The sequence below is a fragment of the Lynx rufus genome, unplaced genomic scaffold (assembly GCF_022079265.1).
Source record: "Lynx rufus isolate CCGP_SWC_20201006 ecotype Redwood Valley unplaced genomic scaffold, mLynRuf1.p SCAF_7, whole genome shotgun sequence".
NCBI lineage: Eukaryota > Metazoa > Chordata > Mammalia > Carnivora > Felidae > Lynx > Lynx rufus.
In genome coordinates this window covers 122161031-122180337 of record NW_025814889.1, presented here as the reverse complement: position 1 = coordinate 122180337, position 19307 = coordinate 122161031, and the positions used below count along the sequence as shown (strand labels likewise).

Sequence of the window (19307 nt, the reverse complement as noted above, 5' to 3'; positions counted from 1 at the left end):
AGCGAGCAGGAGAGAGGCAGAGAGAGAGGAAGAGAGACTCCCAGGCAGGCTTCACGCTGTTAGCAAAGAGCCTGATGCAGGGCCCAATCTCACAAACTGTGAGATCATGCATGACCTGAGCTGAAACCAAGAATCGTCCGCTTAACCGACTGAGCCACCCAGGTGCCCCTATGATATGTTACTTTAAATACATTTATGTATTGTAATATGATTGCCATGGTAGCAGTATTTATCACTACATAATTATAGCACAGTATTGTCTATATTGATTACACTGTGTATTAGCTCTCTCTGGCTTCTTTATTACTCATTGCAAAGTTTGTGTTTTAAAACATCGGTCTTATTCCCCAGTCCCCCATCCCCTGGTAAATACCATTTTACCCTGTTTTTTATGAGTTTGACTTTTTTGGACTCCACATATAATTTGTCTTTCTCTGACTTGCCTCACTTATTAGTGTAATGTACTAAGCATTAGGTCCATCTATGTTGTAACAGATAGCAGGATATCCTCCTCTCTCACGGCCAAATGGAATAGTATTATATTCCATTATGTATATATACTATATCTTTTTTTTTTTTTTTAATCTGTTCACCTGTTGATGGGCATTTTGGTTGTTTCCATATCGTGGCTATTGTGAATAATGCTGTAATAAACATGGGAGTGCAGATGTCTCTTCAAAATCCTGTTTTCATTTCCTTTGGATATATGCCCAGAAGTGGAATTGCTGCATCATATGGTAGGTTTATTTTTAATTTTTTAAGGAACCTCCATATTGTTTTCCATAGTGGTTGGACCAATTTACATTTCCACCAAGAGTGGACAAGGGTTCCATTTTCTCCATGTCCTTGCCAGCACTTGTTGTCTCTTGACTTCTTGATAGTAGCCATTCTGACAGGTATGAGGTGGTATCTCATTATGGTTTTGATTTGTATTTCCTTGATGATGAGTGATACTGAACATCTTTTCATGTCTGCTGACCACTTTAATGTTCTCTTTCATAAAATGTCTACTTAGTTCTGTTCATTCTAATTTATTGTTTATTTATTTATTTATTTCTCCTTTTTAAATTGGATTTTGTTGTTGTTGTTAAGCTGTATGAGGTCTTTATATTTTGGATATTAACCCCATTATCCAATATATGGTTTGCAAAAATTTCCTCCCATTCTTTAGGTTTTCTTTTCATTTTGTTGTTTCTCTTGCTGTGTAGAAGTTGTTGAGTTTGATGTAGTCTCATTTATTGATTTTTTATTTTGTTGTTTGTGCTTTTGGCATCACTTCCAGAAACTCATTGCCAAGATTGCTATGGAGGAGATCTTTCCCTTTGTTTTCTTCTACGAGTTTTATGGTATCAAGTCTTATGTTTAAGTCTCTGATCATTTGTAGCCAATTTATGTGTGTGGTGGGAAGGAGGGATCCCTCTTTTCACTGTTCTGCATGTGTTTTTCTCCCGTCACTTATTTTTCATACTGATTTGGACAGATAAAAGCATAGATTAGCATTCGTTTCCCCCGATGTTTATTTAGCTTCTTGGCTTCCAGGCTATTGGTTCAAGAATCATAGACACGTGTAGCTGTACTTCTGACTGTTAGCTCAACTTCCTTATGCAGAAAGAATGACATTCTTGAATCTGTTTATATGATTCCAACTGTAATACATTTTTAAAGGAAAGAAGGTTCATGATACATCTCCATCCTCCACTCGGGTTTGACCACCCCACTGCTCTTTGGCTGCTGCAGGTGTTCACCAGTGCTGACGGCTTTTGGTGCGTCTGTTGGTGGATGGGTGTGTGCCACCAAAGAATGCCAATCCAAGTAGCAGTTAACCCTTCAGCAAACTATTTTGGGTATGGAGTGGTGTGTGCAGGTAGAAGTAGGGCGGGGGAGTAACTTGAATTGGACGAGGAGTACCAGCAAGCTCTGTGCTCTGTGCATGATGATACCCCCTTCCACCATTCATTCACCCAGCTGGAGCTTTATTTGGACTCCCAGACTTGTCTTTGTGGAGGCTATCACCCCCTCTGAGGGTCAGGCTGAGTACCCACAACATTCATTACAGGTCATTTTCCTGATGCGATCAATTTCAGGGATTAGAACTTCTGGTTTTTGTAGGCTAAAGAGAAAATGACAAAGGGGAACAAGAGGAGTGTATCAGCAGTTGAGGCCAATTCTTCGAGTGACTGTTTTTCTGTAGGTTCCTCTTCCTGGTTTTATTATGAATACCTTGAGAATGAAGTTTCCTGTCACTGGGTTCCCAGTCCATTTAGAGTGTGAGTTTTTAGTAAAGGTCTGCTGTTTGCCAGGGAGTGTGCTAAGGATCACTGAGTGAATAAAAGCATTTAAATAATTTTTGGGGGTGATCACTTCCAAGTAAGTGTTTATACAGTGTTGTAGGAACACCTGGGCTTTAGTTGTACTGGGGCAAGGAAGGCTCTGCAGAATAGAAGGAATCTTAGCTGGGCCCTGAACACAGCAGCCGTTCTCCTGGCAGAGAAGGGAGGGGGAAAGACCATTCCAACAGTAGGGAACAGCTTGAGCAAAGGACTGGAGGCCTATAAGTCAATGGTTTCCTGAAAACCAAGGCAGCTGGTTCCCAGAGGCTAGAAACCAAGCAGGGATTTTGCTGGTGCTGAGAAAGGGGAAAAGAGATTGAGGCCAGATTGAGAAAGACCTCCTGTTAAGGTGCCTGAACTTTATCCTGGAGACAGGGGGCAACCAGGAGCACTTAATCTGTTTCTAAGGAATGTAATAGGTGAAGGTATGGTAGGCAGAGATTAAGCAAGATGAGGCTGTGCAAAAAACCAGTTCAGCCACTGTGGCTATAGCCCAGCAAGATGTTCAGGTTCAGCAAGTGCCTTGGCAATGGTGCCAGTGATGAGAATGGTTCCAAAAACATCTGCAAGAAATCCTCAGCATGACCTAGTGACTTATTAGCCATTGGTGAGAGGGAAGGAAAAATGAAAGGGGAAGTGGATGTTACTAGTGAAGATGGAAGTGATGGCTTTAACCACATTTGGAGCCTCCATGGGAGAAGCAAGTTTTTTGGAAAGGAAATCCAGAGCTTAGCTTAGGGCATGTTATGTTAGAGGTGCTTTGTGGCATGTGGGAGAAGAGGGCTATTGGACACTGGACTTCAGGACCTAAACAAGCTGGACCATTTTGCCCTCCCAGGGTCCTCCAGGAGGACTTGAGGTAGGCCTTGTGGCCTCTGAGTCACCCAGGGCTCGGTTCTGTCCTTCAGACCCTGCCTGGGCACGAGTGCCCAGGACAGGCACTGCCTGTTCACTTGTGTACCCCTCATGATTACCACAGGGCCTGGCACCTAGGGGCCCACTCCAGAAATGCTTGTGGAAGGCATGAGCAAGAAGAAATGCTGTGACTGAGAACATACCTGCCGTGTACCATGGCCTGGAATATAAAGGGAAATGTTTGAGCAGTGTGATTATTCTAAGAAGTCACTTTGGGTTTTGGTACCATAGTCATATACGTACAACTTTGCATTTATTGTTCTGTTTAGAGCAAAACCAGAATCTCCTCACTCCCGAGGAGGGGAAGTAGGGTTGAATGTAGTTGCAGTTGCAGAACAATAGATTTGAATTCATTAAAACTTTTATGTGGCCTATAGTTTTACAAATAAGTCTTTTCTATTAAAAGCTTTCTAGTTTGATGTGATTAATAACCCTTTATCTGTAGAATTTTTGTACATGATGGACACAGAATTCACCTTTTGGGAAATGAGATTATCCTTTGGTCTTTATTTTTAGCTCACTCTAAATCATTCTGTATTTTCAGACATTTTTACTAATAGTGGAGTTTTCACTTGTTTTTTGATTTTTTTGTTCACTTCTTTAACATATGTTAGAGCATGTGGAAAAATCTTCCCAAAGCTCTCAAGTACATTCTACCATTTGGCTTATGATTCAGCACTACTGGTTGCTGAGTGAGTGTGCAAAAGAAGTAGAGAACATGGACTTATCTTCAAGCTACTTAGAATCATGTTTTGGAGATAGTATGTGTGCATGTGAAGTGTTCAAGCAGCAAGACAAGACAGTGTAATATTTGGTATCGAGCAGAGTGGCAGAGGCTTCGGGTTGGCATTTAGAGTCAGGAAAGGTCTATGTGGATTAGAGACATGAGAGAAGTTTTCAAAGACTAAGAGCCTGTACAGATCCTTGAAGGCTGACCAGGGTGTTTGTTCCGACAGGAAGGACAGTGCGGGTGGGGTGAGAACAGCATATTGTCCTACCTGGACTCTGTTCCCTCAAACCTCTATTCAAGGCACATTCAAGGTAACAGTAAATTATTGTAATACTGTATTGATGCCCATTTTAGTGACTTCCCTGAAATTACCTTATGCACCTGCTCTTTTAAAGGATAGTACCCTTTGGCCTGTTTTATTCCTAAAGTAGGCACTTCAGTAGATTAAACAAACAACTCTGGAACTGATTTTAGTTTTAGAAAATTCTTGAGTTGTCTAATTACTGGAATGAGTTTATTTTTCATTTATATTAGTTGGCATGTTTTTCCCCTAACCTTATGCCACCATGTATAGGTATATCAATCCATTATTCTAGATAATGCTATAGTAAACAAACATCCTGAAATCTCTGGCTTAAAAATAACAAGCCTTTATTTCTCCATCAGGTTAAAGAAATGTCTGTTGTGGGTCTGCAGTGGGTGGATGTAGAAGTTGTTCTCTCTTTGAGAAACTTATAATTTAAAGAACTTAGATGAAATGATAGTTTCACATAAGAAGCTATATATGGAGGCAGTTGCCCATAGTTGCCCAAACTAGGAACTCCAGCCTTGGGCACTTACTACACCCACTTTTCCTTACCACCTCCTGTCTCCCTGCAGAAGTAATTAAGTGTCCAGGATTAGGGTGCCACCTAGTGGCTATCAGAGGATACTTCCTCCCCAACTTTTTCACCATGTTTCAACATGCTTCATGTTTCAACATGTTTCAACATGTTTCAACATGTTTCAACATGTAAATAGTTCCTGAAGCTCTTTACCTTTTATCTTTCTAATTAGGAAAATGTCTATGAAATTTCAGAATGGTTTCCCAGACTACAATCATTTCGGATAGAAGAGATTAAGATAAGGATATTTACCCAATGTTAAAACACTACATTTATAAACATTTGGTGATTTTATATTCCAGGGAGCCCTCAGAGGTGCTGTGGGAGGCAGTGAGGGAGGGAGGGGAGGAGTAGGGGAGGCTGGGGTGGGCAGTGAGACTCGGTAGATGTCCAGATAGAAGAATATCTGCCCTGCCTCCTACCTGTCCCACCACATAGCAAGGTAGGATATGACAGCAGTGGGAGCTGACCTTCGGTGAGTGCTTAGTATATGCCAGGTGCCATTAGCATGGAAGAAAGTAATCTGTCAGAAGACAGTTTCCACTTGTGCATGGACATGCCCATACACCCACACACAATTTGTGTTAAGGGGAAAAATATAAATGAAATTCTAACTTTAGCTTCTAGTTTTTGGCATAAATAAGCTGAGGAAACATTGAAAGATGAGGTAAATATAGTCATGTGGCATATACAAGAGTTCAAAATGAGCCCATAATGATTTATGTTTGCTCTGTTTTATAAAGGATGCCATAAATTAAGGAACTGGCCCTGTTAGAAGAGTCAGTTGGGCAGAAGGTTTTGCTTTCCAAGATTAGTAGTTTCTAATCCTCCCTACCCTTTAAGGTCTGAAAGCCTCTTTTCATAGGAAATTGAATGATACAGAGTTAGAACATGAAACAGCTCAAGGGTGGTGTGGACTCTGGTAGTGGTGGGAAAGCCTGTTTGTAAAACATGTTGATGTTTGTGATGTTCCCTTAGACATGATTTCTTTGAAAGCTTTGCCCCCAAAAGCGCTTTTCCTATGGAAGTCCTACAGTCAGTCCTGTCAAAGGTGCTCCTCTTAAATGTGGAGCACAGAAGCCGATTGGAGGCCCTGCTAACAGGCGTGCTCTCTGCCAGTCTGGGCAGTTACTTTGCAGGTTTCTCCCAGTAGAAGCAGATTGGTAATATTCTAGAACAAAGGTCACAATTGGTGACCAGTTGTGTTTTGTTTGAGAGCATGACCATCAAAAACATTCGAGTCAGCCTTGAAAAATGGGGAGATTTCTTACAACACTCGGGGATCCTGGTGTCTCAGGATCTGGCCGCACTTGTCAATGTTGAGCAGTGGCTGCAGCTTGTGGATGGCCCTGAAATGTCCCATTTCCCACAACTCCACTACTCGCTCTGCTTTACATGCCTGGTCTCTTCCGTTCACTTGGGAAGTGTGTCTGGCCTGTTCAGGTCTTCTTTTGGTGATAATAGCCTTACTAGTTCATAATCTATATAAAGAGATACATTTAATCTTTAAATATATATACAATATATTTAAGTATGCATCATACACTATGTATATATTTAAAGATTAAAGATCAAACTGGGATCAAACGTGTCTCTTCTTTGAGGTTGAGTTTTTCTACGTGTAACCCTTCTGTTATTTTACAGTTGCAGTTGTATTCAGAGGCCAGTGTAGCACTTCTGAAACTGAATAACCCCAAAGATTTCCAAGAACTGAATAAGCAGACCAAGAAGAACATGACCATTGAGGGAAAAGAACTGACTATAAGTCCTGCGTATTTATTGTGGGACCTGAGTGCCATCAGCCAGGTAAGGCATGAACCTGGATCAAGGGTTTAGATTGTTAAAGATTTGTAAGTCATTATATTAGAAGGAAGAGGATTTCCAGAGAGAGGAGTTGATTGGAACTTTTCTAATTTTCCAATCACTGCCATTGGTTAACATTAACCGAAGTGACCTAGAATCAGATCCGAGAAACTTCTCTCTTTAGAAAGTGCAAAAGGGGGCAACTGGGTAGCTCAGTTGGTTAAGTGTCCAACTCTTGATTTCAGCTCAGATCATGAGCTCACGGGTTTGTGAGATTGGGATTCTCTCTTTCTGTGCCCCCACTCATGCACACTTGCTAGCTCTCTTAGAATAAATAAACTTAAAAAAAATTAAAAAGTACAAAAAAAAGTTGGGTACGTATGTATGTATGTATTTATTTATTTAGAGGTGGGGAGGGGCAGGGAGAGAGAGAATCCCAAGCAGGTTCCACACTCCTGGTGGAGCTTGATGTGTGGCTTGGTCCCATGACCTGAGCTGAAATTAAGAGTTTGATGCTTAACCAAATGAGCCACCCAGGCACCCTTATGTTGTTGTTTTAAATATGCCAAGTGTTTCGCATTTTTTTGTAATGTTCAAATGTAGGGCTTGGTCTTTAAAAGTCTGCCAGAGCCTGAGAGCAGAATGGGCAGAGGGATAGCCAGGAGGAGAAGGTATGACTTAAGTGGCATTTTACATCTTCACGTGTGAAATGGTTTTCTCAGTCTAAGCAGGATGAAGATGTTTCTGCCAGCCGTTTTGAAGATAATGAAGAGCTGAGATACTCCCTGCGATCCATTGAGAGGCATGCTCCATGGGTTCGGAATATTTTCATTGTCACCAATGGGCAGATTCCCTCTTGGCTGAACCTTGATAATCCTCGAGTGACAATAGTCACACACCAGGTCCATGACTTTCCATGTATCACAAGGCTGTGGTTTTTCTGTTGCTCACTGCACCTTTACCTATCCCTCATTTCATTCCCTGTACCCTCCCCCTCCCCACCTGCATCCCCTTCATTTTTCTTCTCATCTCCCTTCCTTCCTCCCATAACCAAAACCAAAACCAAAACCAAACGATTCTTATCCGCCCTCTTTTTCTCTTGCCTTTTTATGTCGTCATTTGCTTAAAAGGATGTTTTTCGAAATTTGAGCCACTTGCCTACCTTTAGTTCACCTGCTATTGAAAGCCACATTCATCGCATCGAAGGGCTGTCCCAGAAGTTTATTTATCTGAACGACGATGTCATGTTTGGGAAGGATGTGTGGCCAGATGATTTTTATAGTCACTCGAAAGGTCAGAAGGTGAGTGCCTAAGAGGAAGGGATGCCTAGCTTAGAAGTCACTTAGAAGTTATAAACAGTAGGTCAGGACATCGAGTATGCGTACTACTGTATTCAGTTTTGAGTGCTAAGCTCAGGAGAGTTAATAATTTGGGAGTACAAAAACTGTTCCCTATAGTAGTTTTTTACTTTTCTGCCCTGTCAGACACCTAGAACCCACGTTCTAAATTATTCTATTACAATAACAGCAGAAAAAAGTAGAGTCACTATGAAATATGAAATCGTGGTTAGAACATCAGCAAAATGGCCAGGATAAAAGTGAGCTCACTTTTCTGCTTACAGCCATGGATAAAATTTCATTTAAGGCAGTGGTCTCACTCTGGCTTTGAGAGGCATGATGGGGAAGTGGCTTTGAGCACAGAGCCCGGAGCAACGGTTGAGGACCGTCCTGGGCCAGTGACTAGATGTGGGTTTCCTGTCTGCAAAGTGCGGAAGCTAGGAGTACACCTGTGGCGCTGTTGGAGGGAATCAGTGATGAGTTGGAGACTTAGTCATAAGCTTTTAAGTGCCAGAACCCTGCAGGTGGAAGTGCTAACTGCACAAAGCTACTTTCCTGTTGCTGTTTATGCTGCCCCAGAGTGCTCATCCTCTCCTCCCCTGTTCACTTGCCTCCTCTGTGTTTGTGGGGCTGCCACGCTGAGCTGCGGCTCAGCAGTGGAGACGTACAGAATCAGGGCCTTGAACGGCGATTTCCGTGCCGGCAGGTATGCCCTGGTGCGAAGAGTGGGAGTTCAGGAGGCTGAAATCCGGGCCAGAGACTAATTCCCATCTGAACTGAAGTGAACTTTGAAGAACAAATAGGAGTTAACTAGATGAAGAAAGACACTCCAAGTAGATGGAGCACGCAGAGGCATGGAGTGCATTTTTTAAAAAATTAATTTAATTTAAAAAGTAACCTTGTGGGGCACCTGAGTGGCTCAGTCGGTTAAGTGTCCGACTTCAGCTCAGGTCATGATCTCACCACTCATGAGTTCGAGCCCCATGTGGGGCTCTGTGCTGAGGGCTCAGAGCCTGGAGCTTGCTTCTGATTCTGTGTCTTCCTCTCTCTCTGCCCCTCCCCTGCTCATGCTCTGTCTCTATCTCCCAAAAATAAATAAACATTGAAAAAAATTAAAAAAAAAAAAATAAGGGCGCCTAGGTGGCTCAGTCAGTTAAGTGTCTGACTTCAGCCCGGGTCATGATGTCACAGTTTGTGAGTTCGAGCCCCGTGTCAGGCTCTGTGCTGACAGCTCAGGGCCTGGAGCCTGCTTCAGATTCTGTGTTGTCTTCTGTCTCTGCCCCTCCCATGCTCATGGTCTGTCTCTCTGTCTCTCAATAATAAATAAACATTAAAAAAAAAAAAAGTAACCTTGTACCTTGTCACTCATTTTGAAAGCAAGTGAGTTCACAACTCAGAACACTGTGCTGATAATGTATCACAGGACCTTATGCACAGACGTAAGGATACTGAGAGTTCCATCTGCTGCTTTTCTCAGCCTTGGGACAAGATTATACATAAACACATTTGGGAGTTAATGACAGTTGTTAACAGAAAAGCAGTGACTTGTATGATATACTTTCCACCTGCTTTGTCACGTTTTTTATTCACATTCAAGCCTGACATGTTGCTATTTTATTTCAAAATACATTGTAAGACCATGTGAAAAACTAACCCATGAATTGAGTCCTTGTCTGCTTTCCTTGAGTAATGGAAAAGAGTAAATGTACTTAGTAAGAATCATCAACAGAGCAGGAGGACTTTGCAAACTATTGCAGGTACCTGCAGACTTAATGCAATGTATGCCACATGGATGCAGACAGCCCAGGGAAAATTGTAACCTTTTCTAGAGGCTCACTCAATTTCTTTTCTTTTTTTTCCTTTTCTTCTTCTTCTGTTTTTTAAAAGGAATCCTACTTTGAGATTGGAACGTGTCAGAAACCATTTTCTTTCTGGCTTTGTCCTAGGTTTATTTGACATGGCCTGTGCCAAACTGTGCTGAGGGCTGCCCGGGTTCCTGGATCAAAGATGGCTATTGTGACAAGGCTTGTAATAATTCAGCCTGTGATTGGGATGGTGGTGACTGCTCTGGTAAGGGTGTGTTCACATGTAATTTGTTCATGTTTATGGACTTTTTTCATTCTTTTTTTTTTTTTTAACGTTTATTTTTGAGAGAGAGATTGAGCAAGTGAGAGTTGGGGTGGGCAGAAAGAGAGGGGATAGAGCATCCAAAGCGGGCTCCATGCTGACAGCAGCGAGCCCGACTCAGGGCTTGAACCCACAAACTGCGAGATCATGACCTGAGCCGAAGTCAGATACTGAACCAACTGAGCCACCCAGGCACCCCTGAACGGTTTTTCATTCTTAGTCATTATTGAGTATGTACAGTGACTTAAACATTCTGCTTGTATGAAAACAATCAGTAATCCATAGATTCTGGAGATAGTAGGGCTAGTGTCCCCATGTAGATCAGTTTTTTCATATTCTCCATTGTTGAGGGCATATTTCCATGCTGGCCCTGCACTTGAAAATGCCTTTTATTATTTAAAATACGAGAATCAGGAATAGCCTTAATTATGTAAACTCAAGAGCAAGAATCACTCTGACTTAGTCTTGTAGGAGCTCACAGCTGGTGGTTTTCAGCAGCAGCTTGCTGTTAGGGAGTAACTAAAGAGAAATAAAGATCTTCTGTCTTCAGCATCCCCCTTACATGGTTATGTTTACACTTGTTGATAATAACGTGTTTTTACATTTGTTGATTGCCTTTCAGTTTATAAAGCATTCTCCATTATCCACTTGAATTTTTTTAGTCACCTAAGGAAGAGAGAATATGTGCACAGGTATCATCCCCATATTCCACATGCGGAAACAGATTTGGAAACGTGTTGAGTATTAGAAAAAGCAAAGCTTTAAGTTGTAGTCTGGTCAGATCTATCCGATGCACTGAAAAATATAAGCAGCTGCAATGAGAGAATGCAGACATACCCGGTGGATCTGTGCAGTCCAGAGAACTCAGCCCCTAATAGAACATTAACATTTGGTAGTGATATTGGCACCCATATTTGGACATGTTTCGGCAGTTCTGACAGTCAGTCTTCAATAACCTCTTCCTGTTTCCCTGCTCCTCCACACAACCTCCACACGCCCCCCACACGCCCCTTGGAGCAAGTTTGTACTTCAGGGCTGCACAGCTAGTAAGTGCCAAGGCCTGGTCATCCCATGCCTAATCCTCTGGCAAGTGATGTCCCCTTTTCAGTTTGTTTTCTTCTTAAGGTACATGAAATCTGGGCGAACCTTTTCTGGCTGAAATGTAGGCATTCATCTCAATAGCACTATTGAGAAAGAGAAACTGCCCTTTGTTCAAGATGATAAGCACAGCAGGATCCTGTTCTCTTGCTTCCTCTACAGGCAACAGTGGCGGGAGTCGCTACGTCGCAGGAGGCGGGGGTACTGGGAGTATTGGAATTGGACAGCCCTGGCAGTTTGGCGGAGGTCTAAACAGTGTTTCTTACTGTAATCAAGGATGCGCTAATTCCTGGCTTGCTGATAAGTTCTGTGACCAGGCTTGCAATGTCTTGTCCTGTGGGTTTGATGCTGGCGACTGTGGGCAAGGTATATTTATTGCCGTAAAACATATTTAGAATAAGGGGATCAAAATCCTTGATGAGTAGAGGGGAGTTTGTATTGTTGTTATTTAAACTAATTACTCTCTATGTATTCTTCACCCATCCTTGCATTCAAACTAGCAGTAAGTGAAAAGTAAGAGATCTTTAAAAAATAGTAGATAGTGGAGCTGCTGCTTTTCCTGCTATTGCACCAGTCTGGCTGATTTTGTACTAAGCAGATATACCTTTGTTGAAAATATATAGTAAAGGTTTAATTTAGAAATAATAAAAAGAGACCTTATAACGTACTAAATCCAATATACTGAATATTGGATCTTTTTTTTTTAGTGTTTATTTTGAGAGAGAGTGAGAGAGAGATAGAGGGAGAGAACAAGCAGGGTAGAGAGGCAGTGAGAGAGAGAGAGAGAGAGAGAGAGAGAGAGAGAGAGAATATCCCAAGCAGGCTCCACCATCAGCACAGAGCCCGATGTGGGGCTCGGTCCCACAACCCTTGGATCATGACCTGAGCTGAAATCAAGAGTTGGATGCTCAACCAGCTGAACCACCCACGTGCCCCTGGATCTTGCTGATAGCTTATCAGTGGTGGTCGTTTGGGCAGAATGTCATACTTTTTCAAATGGACACAAAGCTGAAAGTTCATCACTGAAATTTGCCGTATCTCTATAGTAAGTTAGACTCTGCATTTCATGTTAATAGTGATTGCTTCAGATAGTAAAATGAGCCCTATAACAGCAGCTCTTGTGTTAGAATGTTTGACTATTTTGAAGTCAATTTAAAGTCATTCTTAGAAAGTGAAAAATCAAACCCTCAGAATTAAAGGAAAAGGAGGGGAAAATGCCTCATTTTTTAAAGTCATGTTTGTGTTTTTTCCTCTAGATCATTTTCATGAATTGTATAAAGTAACACTTCTCCCAAACCAGACTCACTATGTTATTCCAAAAGGTGAATGCCTGCCTTATTTCAGCTTTGCAGAAATAGCCAAAAGAGGAATTGAAGGTGCCTATAGCGACAACCCAATAATTCGACATGCTTCCATTGCCAATAAGTGGAAAACCATCCACCTCATAATGCACAGTGGAATGAATGCAACCACAATACATTTTAATCTCACGTTTCAAAATACAAACGATGAAGAGTTCAAAATTCAGATAATAGTAGAGGTTGACACAAGAGAGGAACCCAAAGTGAATTCTACAACCCAGAAATCTTACCAAAATTTGGTTAGCCCCACGACACTTCTGCCAGAGGCAGAAATCCTGTTTGAAGATATTCCTGAAGAGAAACGCTTTCCAAAGTTCAAGAGACATGATGGCAACACAACAGGAAGATTCCAAGTGGAGATGAAAATTCCCCAAGTGAATATTTCACTCCTTCCGAAAGAGGCCCAGTTGAGTCTCAGTAACTTGGATTTGCAACTAGAACGTGGAGACATCACTGTGAAAGGGTACAACCTGTCCAAGTCAGCTTTGCTGAGATCATTTCTGAAGAACATACCAGATGCTAAAATAAAAAGAAATCAAGCTATAATAACAGATGAAAGAAATGACAGTGTAGAGGCCCCGCTGGAAAAACAGGTTCACAAAAGCATCTTGCCATATAGCTTGGGAACATTTGAAAGATTACAGAAGTCAACTTTTCCAGCAGCAACAGTAAAAGTGAATGGCCACTACCAGAGTCAGAATCCACCCCCAGACTTAGAAATGGAAGGCAGATTTAGATCTGAAATTCTGATCCAAGAAGTAAGAGGCGAAAGTGTGTCAAAAGAAAAACTCTCATCTCGAATTGTTCCACTGCAAGACCAGGTGGCAAAAGAAAAAATCACAGGGAAAGAACAAGAGAAACACAGAATGGAGGAAAATGTGAACAATTATATCGATGTTAATGAAGTATTACCTGGCAGAAAACTGCAGCATCACGCAGACAGTTACCTGGGCTTTTTGCCATGGGAGAAAAAAAAATATTTCCAAGATCTTCTTGATGTAAGTTACATCCAGCCTAATTGCGTCCCATGCTCAGGAAGAAATAAATAACCTTGTGAGTAATAACTATAATAGGTGCCATTTATTTAGGACTTCCTATGCCAACCATTGGACTAATTTTTTTTTTTTTACGTCGTTTAATATAATTGTCCCAATACCCTTAACATAAAAATACCTTATAAGGTTATCTACTATCAGGATCCCCATGCTACAGTTTAGAGTGAAACAGCCTTAGAGTGAATGAGTTGGGAAGTTAGCCAGGAGCAGGCCCCGAGTAAGTAGTGGAACAGGGATAGTACCTTACCTTCACTTGGCAGGTTGTGATTTCAAAAAAAAATGTTTTTGTGTATGTTGTGTGGGCCAGACCTAATATTTCTCCAATTTCACTGATGGAAAATACCCTAAGGTGCAGATATATTCATTAGCTTCCAGTGTGAGCCAAGCCTCAAAGTTTGAGTGCTCACCCTCCTGTACCACGGCCTCCACGGTGTCATGGTGTCATTTGTACATCTGCCAAGTGCTGGCACTGTGGTCACTGCTGGGGAATGCAAGACTATTAGAACACAGCTCATGGAGTCTCAGGGGGCAAGCTGGGAGGACAGATTTGTGTGTAAATAATTAATAGCAAAGTGATAGGGGTCTCTTGAGGTAGGGGCAAGGAGTCCAAAGGGAAAAATTCCTTAACTCCACTGAGAGTATTGGGGGAGGCATCGTGAGGCAGTGCCCCATAAGCTGACCTTTTAAAGGTGTGTAAGAGTTGACCAAGAAAAACACTGTGGTCTAAGCTGGATCGTGAGCAGAGCACAGTCATGAGTAGATGTCCAGCTGGGAGAAAAAGAGGATGAAGAAGGGAATTTATTAATCTCATTGTCTTTGGAAAGTATTCGTTCCTGACACAGTAGTCATTTACTAATTGTTGAGTGAGGGACTGCGGAGTTCTTGCTTATGATGATTTCCTCACTTTTCCAAGCCCTTTTCTTTATTTTATGTTTTAAATGTTTATTTATTTTGAGAGAGTGAGCAAGTGGAGGAGGTGCAGAGAGCGGGAGGGAGAGAATCCCAAGCAGGCTCCACCCCATCAGCACAGAGCCCAATGTGGGGGCTTGAAAACATGAACCGTGAGATCATGACCTGAGCCGAAACCAAATCGGATGCTTAACTGACTGAGCCACCAGGCAACCCCTTTATTTTAAGTTACAAAAGTGTTGCAGGCTAGTGGTAAAAATTGCAAGCAATCCAAAAAATACACAATGAAAAAGGGAAAGATCTGCATCTTTCCTTCCTTAACCTCCCTACTTGAAATAATCACTATGAAAAGTTTCGTGGATACTTTTCCGGTATTTTTATATAGATATGCAAACATACAAACTATATAATACCTGTTTTGCAATGGTGAAATGACACTATTTATATCGCTCTGCCATTGCCTGTTGATTTAGTGGTGAGCAAACCCATGCCAATGTCATTGTTTTTTAATAGCTCTGTTTGTTTTGCAATTAACAAATAGTGTTGCAATAAATATTCTTGTACATGTATCTTACTCTGGAGGAAGTTTTTACTTCTGTGGGTAGAATTGCTGTGTTACAATTAAATTTGACTGTGTCCTTCTGAAACCCTGTACCGCTTCATACTTCCACAGTGTATAGTACAAGAGTGCTTGTTTCTCCACAGGCTAGCCAAACAGCAGTTAATGTCAGTCTGTGGTGTTTTGTTTTGTTTTACCAGTTTGAGAAGCAAAAATATTTCATCTTCATAAAGTGTGTTCATATATTTTGCAAATATTCTTTACCCATTCACTTAGTTCTGCCTCTTACTGGTTTTGACAGGGCTCTTTATGATTTATAATATTAACACTATTAAGATGGCAAAACAGTTTTTTAGTCTTTGTGTTCAGAACTCAAGTGCTGACTGCTTTGGTGTCATCAGTAGAAATAACTTGATATTGATCAAGTTATCAGGGGCACCTGGGTGGCTCAGTTGGTTAAGCAGCATCCAGCTCTTGACTTCAGCTTAGGTCATGATCTCATAGTTTGTGAATTTGTGCCCCACACTGGACTCCATGCTGACAGTGTGGAGCCTGCTTGGGATTTTTTCTTTCTCTCTCCCTCTCTGTCTTCCCCTCCCCTGCTCGTGCTCTCTTTCTCTCCCAAAATAAATCATAAACCTTTTTTTTTTTTAAACAAAGTGCTATCAAATTTTTTTAAATACATTTTCTAAATATTGCATTGAATTGGCTATAAAATTTCATGCTTATCCTTGAAGAATACCCTATAAATAGAACTGTATCATACAACAGTTGTTCACAAGCCAATAGTGGTGTTACTTTCACTGAAATCTAGTTCTGCACTTAGGATCCTTAAAGTGACCTGTTAGCGCTCATTTCATTTGCCATTGTTAGTGGCTAGTTATATAACATAGTACCTTTATCTGTTAACAGAGTATACACTTGTGCACTAAACACAGTGCTGTGTTACATGGAATTCTCTTTTCAGGAAGAAGAGTCATTGAAGACACAGTTAGCATACTACACTGATAGCAGACATACTGGGAGGCAACTAAAAGATACATTTGCAGATTCCCTCCGATATGTAAATAAAATTCTTAACAGCAAGTTTGGATTCACATCTCGGAAAGTCCCTGCTCACATGCCTCACATGATTGACCGAATCGTTATGCAAGAGCTTCAGGATATGTAAGTATTGATTGTTTGAGCTGCTTGCACACGCTCAGAGCTGCTTTAAGTCTGCTTAAAACTGACACTTCGCTGTGCTACATGTATGGCTCTAATACTTGGTGACTGATGTGTTGAAGGTTTACCTAAATAAGCAGGAAAGAAAAAGATTCTAACTCCACAAATGTTAGAATATATTTTAATGTAGATGAATGTCTATATATATTTTTTAAATGCCCAGAGCTCACTATATATGTTATGTTTGGGCAGGTTTCCTGAGGAATTTGACAAGACATCATTTCACAAAGTGCGCCATTCTGAGGATATGCAGTTTGCCTTTTCGTATTTTTATTATCTCATGAGTGCAGTTCAGCCACTGAATATATCTCAAGTTTTTGATGAAGTTGATACAGACCAATCTGGTGTATTATCTGACAGAGAAATCCGAACACTGGCTACCAGAATTCATGACCTGCCTTTAAGTTTACAGGTGTTGTATTTTTTTCCCTAAACTTTCCCCTTTTCTCTTACATATTTCAGTACAATGCAGGTAAAAGTAATTCTCTTAATTATGTAATGAAGCTGTTCACAACTAGTCCATTTTTGGTGCCAGAATTAAACCAAATTTGAGGTTATTTTATGAGATTACGTTTTTAGGCTTTATGCATTGCTATTGTATTATCTGGAGAAGAGCCAGACTGTCCCTGCATATAAGATTGTTGTGACAAGTTCATTCGGGAGTTTCGGGTGTGGCCAACTGGAGTTATGTCTCAGCCAGGCCTAGGTTGTTGCACAATCCCCAGTGTCACGGCATCCTCTAGTCCCAGGAGTGAGAGAGTCGCTAATGGAGAGTGCCAAAATGAATCTAATCACATGACATCCCATCTGGGCACTCCACTGACCATCCTGTGTAAAATAGAGCCTCACAGTCCAAGATGTATTACTTCTAGATGAAGATGAAATATTTGTGTTTGTATTATCTCATTCTGTTTTTTCTAGGGTGTTTTTATTTCTTTTTTTTTTTTTTCAACGTTTATTTATTTTTGGGACAGAGAGAGACAGAGCATGAACGGGGGAGGGGCAGAGAGAGAGGGAGACACAGAATCGGAAACAGGCTCCAGGCTCTGAGCCATCAGCCCAGAGCCCGACGCGGGGCTCGAACTCACGGACCGCGAGATCGTGACCTGGCTGAAGTTGGACGCTTAACCGACTGTGCCACCCAGGCGCCCCTAGGGTGTTTTTATTTCAAGAATCATCTAGTCAGACTCTCTTTGAAGACAGCAGTTAAATTAAAAAATTTTTAAGTTTATTTTTGAGAGAGAGAGGGAGAGAGGGAGGGAGGCAGGCAGGCGTGAACGGGGAAGGAACACAGAGAGAGAGGGAGACACAGAATCCAAAGCAGGTTCCAGGCTCCAAGCTATCAGCCCAGAGCCCATGAACTGCAAGATCATGACGTGAGCCGAAGTCAGCCACTTAACCAACTGAGCCACCCAGGTGCCCAGAAGATAGCATTTAAAGAAGTTTTGGAGACATTTACATAATTTTTATTTTTAAATCATAGTTATTACTTTTATTATACATAGGTTTATCCTTTTATTTTGCTTTGTTAGGATTTAACAGGTCTGGAACACATGCTAATAAATTGCTCAAAAATGCTTCCTGCTAATATCACTCAGCTAAGCAGTATTCCACCAACTCAGGAAGCCTACTATGATCCGAATCTGGTAAGTGGCATGAGTTCCTTTATGTAAAACAGAAAATATACTTTAAACAGTAGAAGCAGGCTCTGTATTTATCTTTGGTAGAAAACAGTAGTCCAGATAATCCAGAATCGTTTATATCTTGCTTTTCTTCTGCCTAGTGGATGATAAACTAATGTTGAGATTGGTTGCTAATATTCTGTAACCAGACATCTGTTCACTAAGTATAGCAGAAGATAGCCAGTGAAAATACTTGAGAGAGTTTTGCTGGTGGCATATCCTGTGTTCACACTCATTCAGGACTTCACCTGTACTTCTGTATCTGTCCTTCACTGTCTGTCTTTCCTCCTCTAGTTTTCTTTCTAAAGCTTATAAACTTTGGGTTCTTAGTAAGACTTTACAGTTACCAAACCCCTGCACTTACACAGAATTTGCACGTTTCTCAGGAATATGATTTACAGATAGAAAGCAGTTATTCTTATGTTGTTACAGGCACAATTAAAGATTATTGAGAGATTTTAGTTCCCTTTTGAAATGCATACATTTTCCTTTATTAGCAAAGCATTTCAGTATTTGCCAGCTTTCTGGCATGAGATTTAGAATCAACAAATAAATATCCTTTGTATGTTAAGAATTAAGTAAAGTCTGCTAACGATTATAAGTTAGTCTTGAGGCTTATGCAAATAAACTGCTTGGAGCATGAGTACCAGTTGTACTGGCAATATAAGTTAACATTACTCAAGTGAACTCTTAGCAAGATGTTGGCTTCATTACTGTAAGTAACTGATTACATGTAGGTTATTTTCTAATTAGACTTTAAGAATGACAGGTTAGCTTATGAGTATCATGTAGACCAGTTCATAACAGCTTGTTAAAAATTTTTCTTTCTGAAAAAAAAATTGTAACAATAACTTATGAGACTATTTTAACAGATAGTATATAGTAATGTGTGATTCAAAAAAATTTACAAAAACAGGCAGTTAGCCTGTAGGCTATAGCATGCCAATTAGATATTTTTCAAATATTGGATTAAAATATTTGTCTTTATTACTGAGCCTTTGGTTCCCTCCTCCCCCCTTAAATTTTACATTGAGGTTAGTGCTTCACTTGCCTCACCCTGGTCTTGGCCTGATGCAATGTCTGTATTTTCTCATAGCCACCAGTCACTAAGAGTCTAGTAACCAACTGTAAACCAGTAACTGATAAAATCCACAAAGCATATAAGGACAAAAACAAATATAGGTAAGTAGTACGTACATTTTCTCTGTTTAAGAATAATTGTAGGAGTCTGGTATTTTCATAATTTTACAATAGTTTATCTCTTAAGCCTTTTAAAATTTATGTGAAATTGTT

General features: G+C 40.8%; 1 protein-coding gene across 4 annotated transcripts in view; it reads left to right on the top strand.

The window, feature by feature from the left end:
* GNPTAB (N-acetylglucosamine-1-phosphate transferase subunits alpha and beta) overlaps positions 1–19307 on the top strand; it is an 86444-nt gene that overhangs the window by 42635 nt on the left and 24502 nt on the right. For 2 of the 4 annotated variants that reach the window (XM_047065278.1, XM_047065277.1), the window contains exons 8-17: positions 6504–6665; positions 7385–7564; positions 7793–7963; positions 9946–10069; positions 11387–11590; positions 12481–13583; positions 16076–16275; positions 16525–16744; positions 17865–17978; positions 19111–19196. In XM_047065278.1, coding sequence (XP_046921234.1) covers positions 6504–6665; positions 7385–7564; positions 7793–7963; positions 9946–10069; positions 11387–11590; positions 12481–13583; positions 16076–16275; positions 16525–16744; positions 17865–17978; positions 19111–19196 — 2564 coding nt within the window. The remainder of the gene's footprint in view (positions 1–6503; positions 6666–7384; positions 7565–7792; positions 7964–9945; positions 10070–11386; positions 11591–12480; positions 13584–16075; positions 16276–16524; positions 16745–17864; positions 17979–19110; positions 19197–19307) is intronic. The other 2 variants (XM_047065279.1, XM_047065280.1) reach the window with 2 other exon arrangements.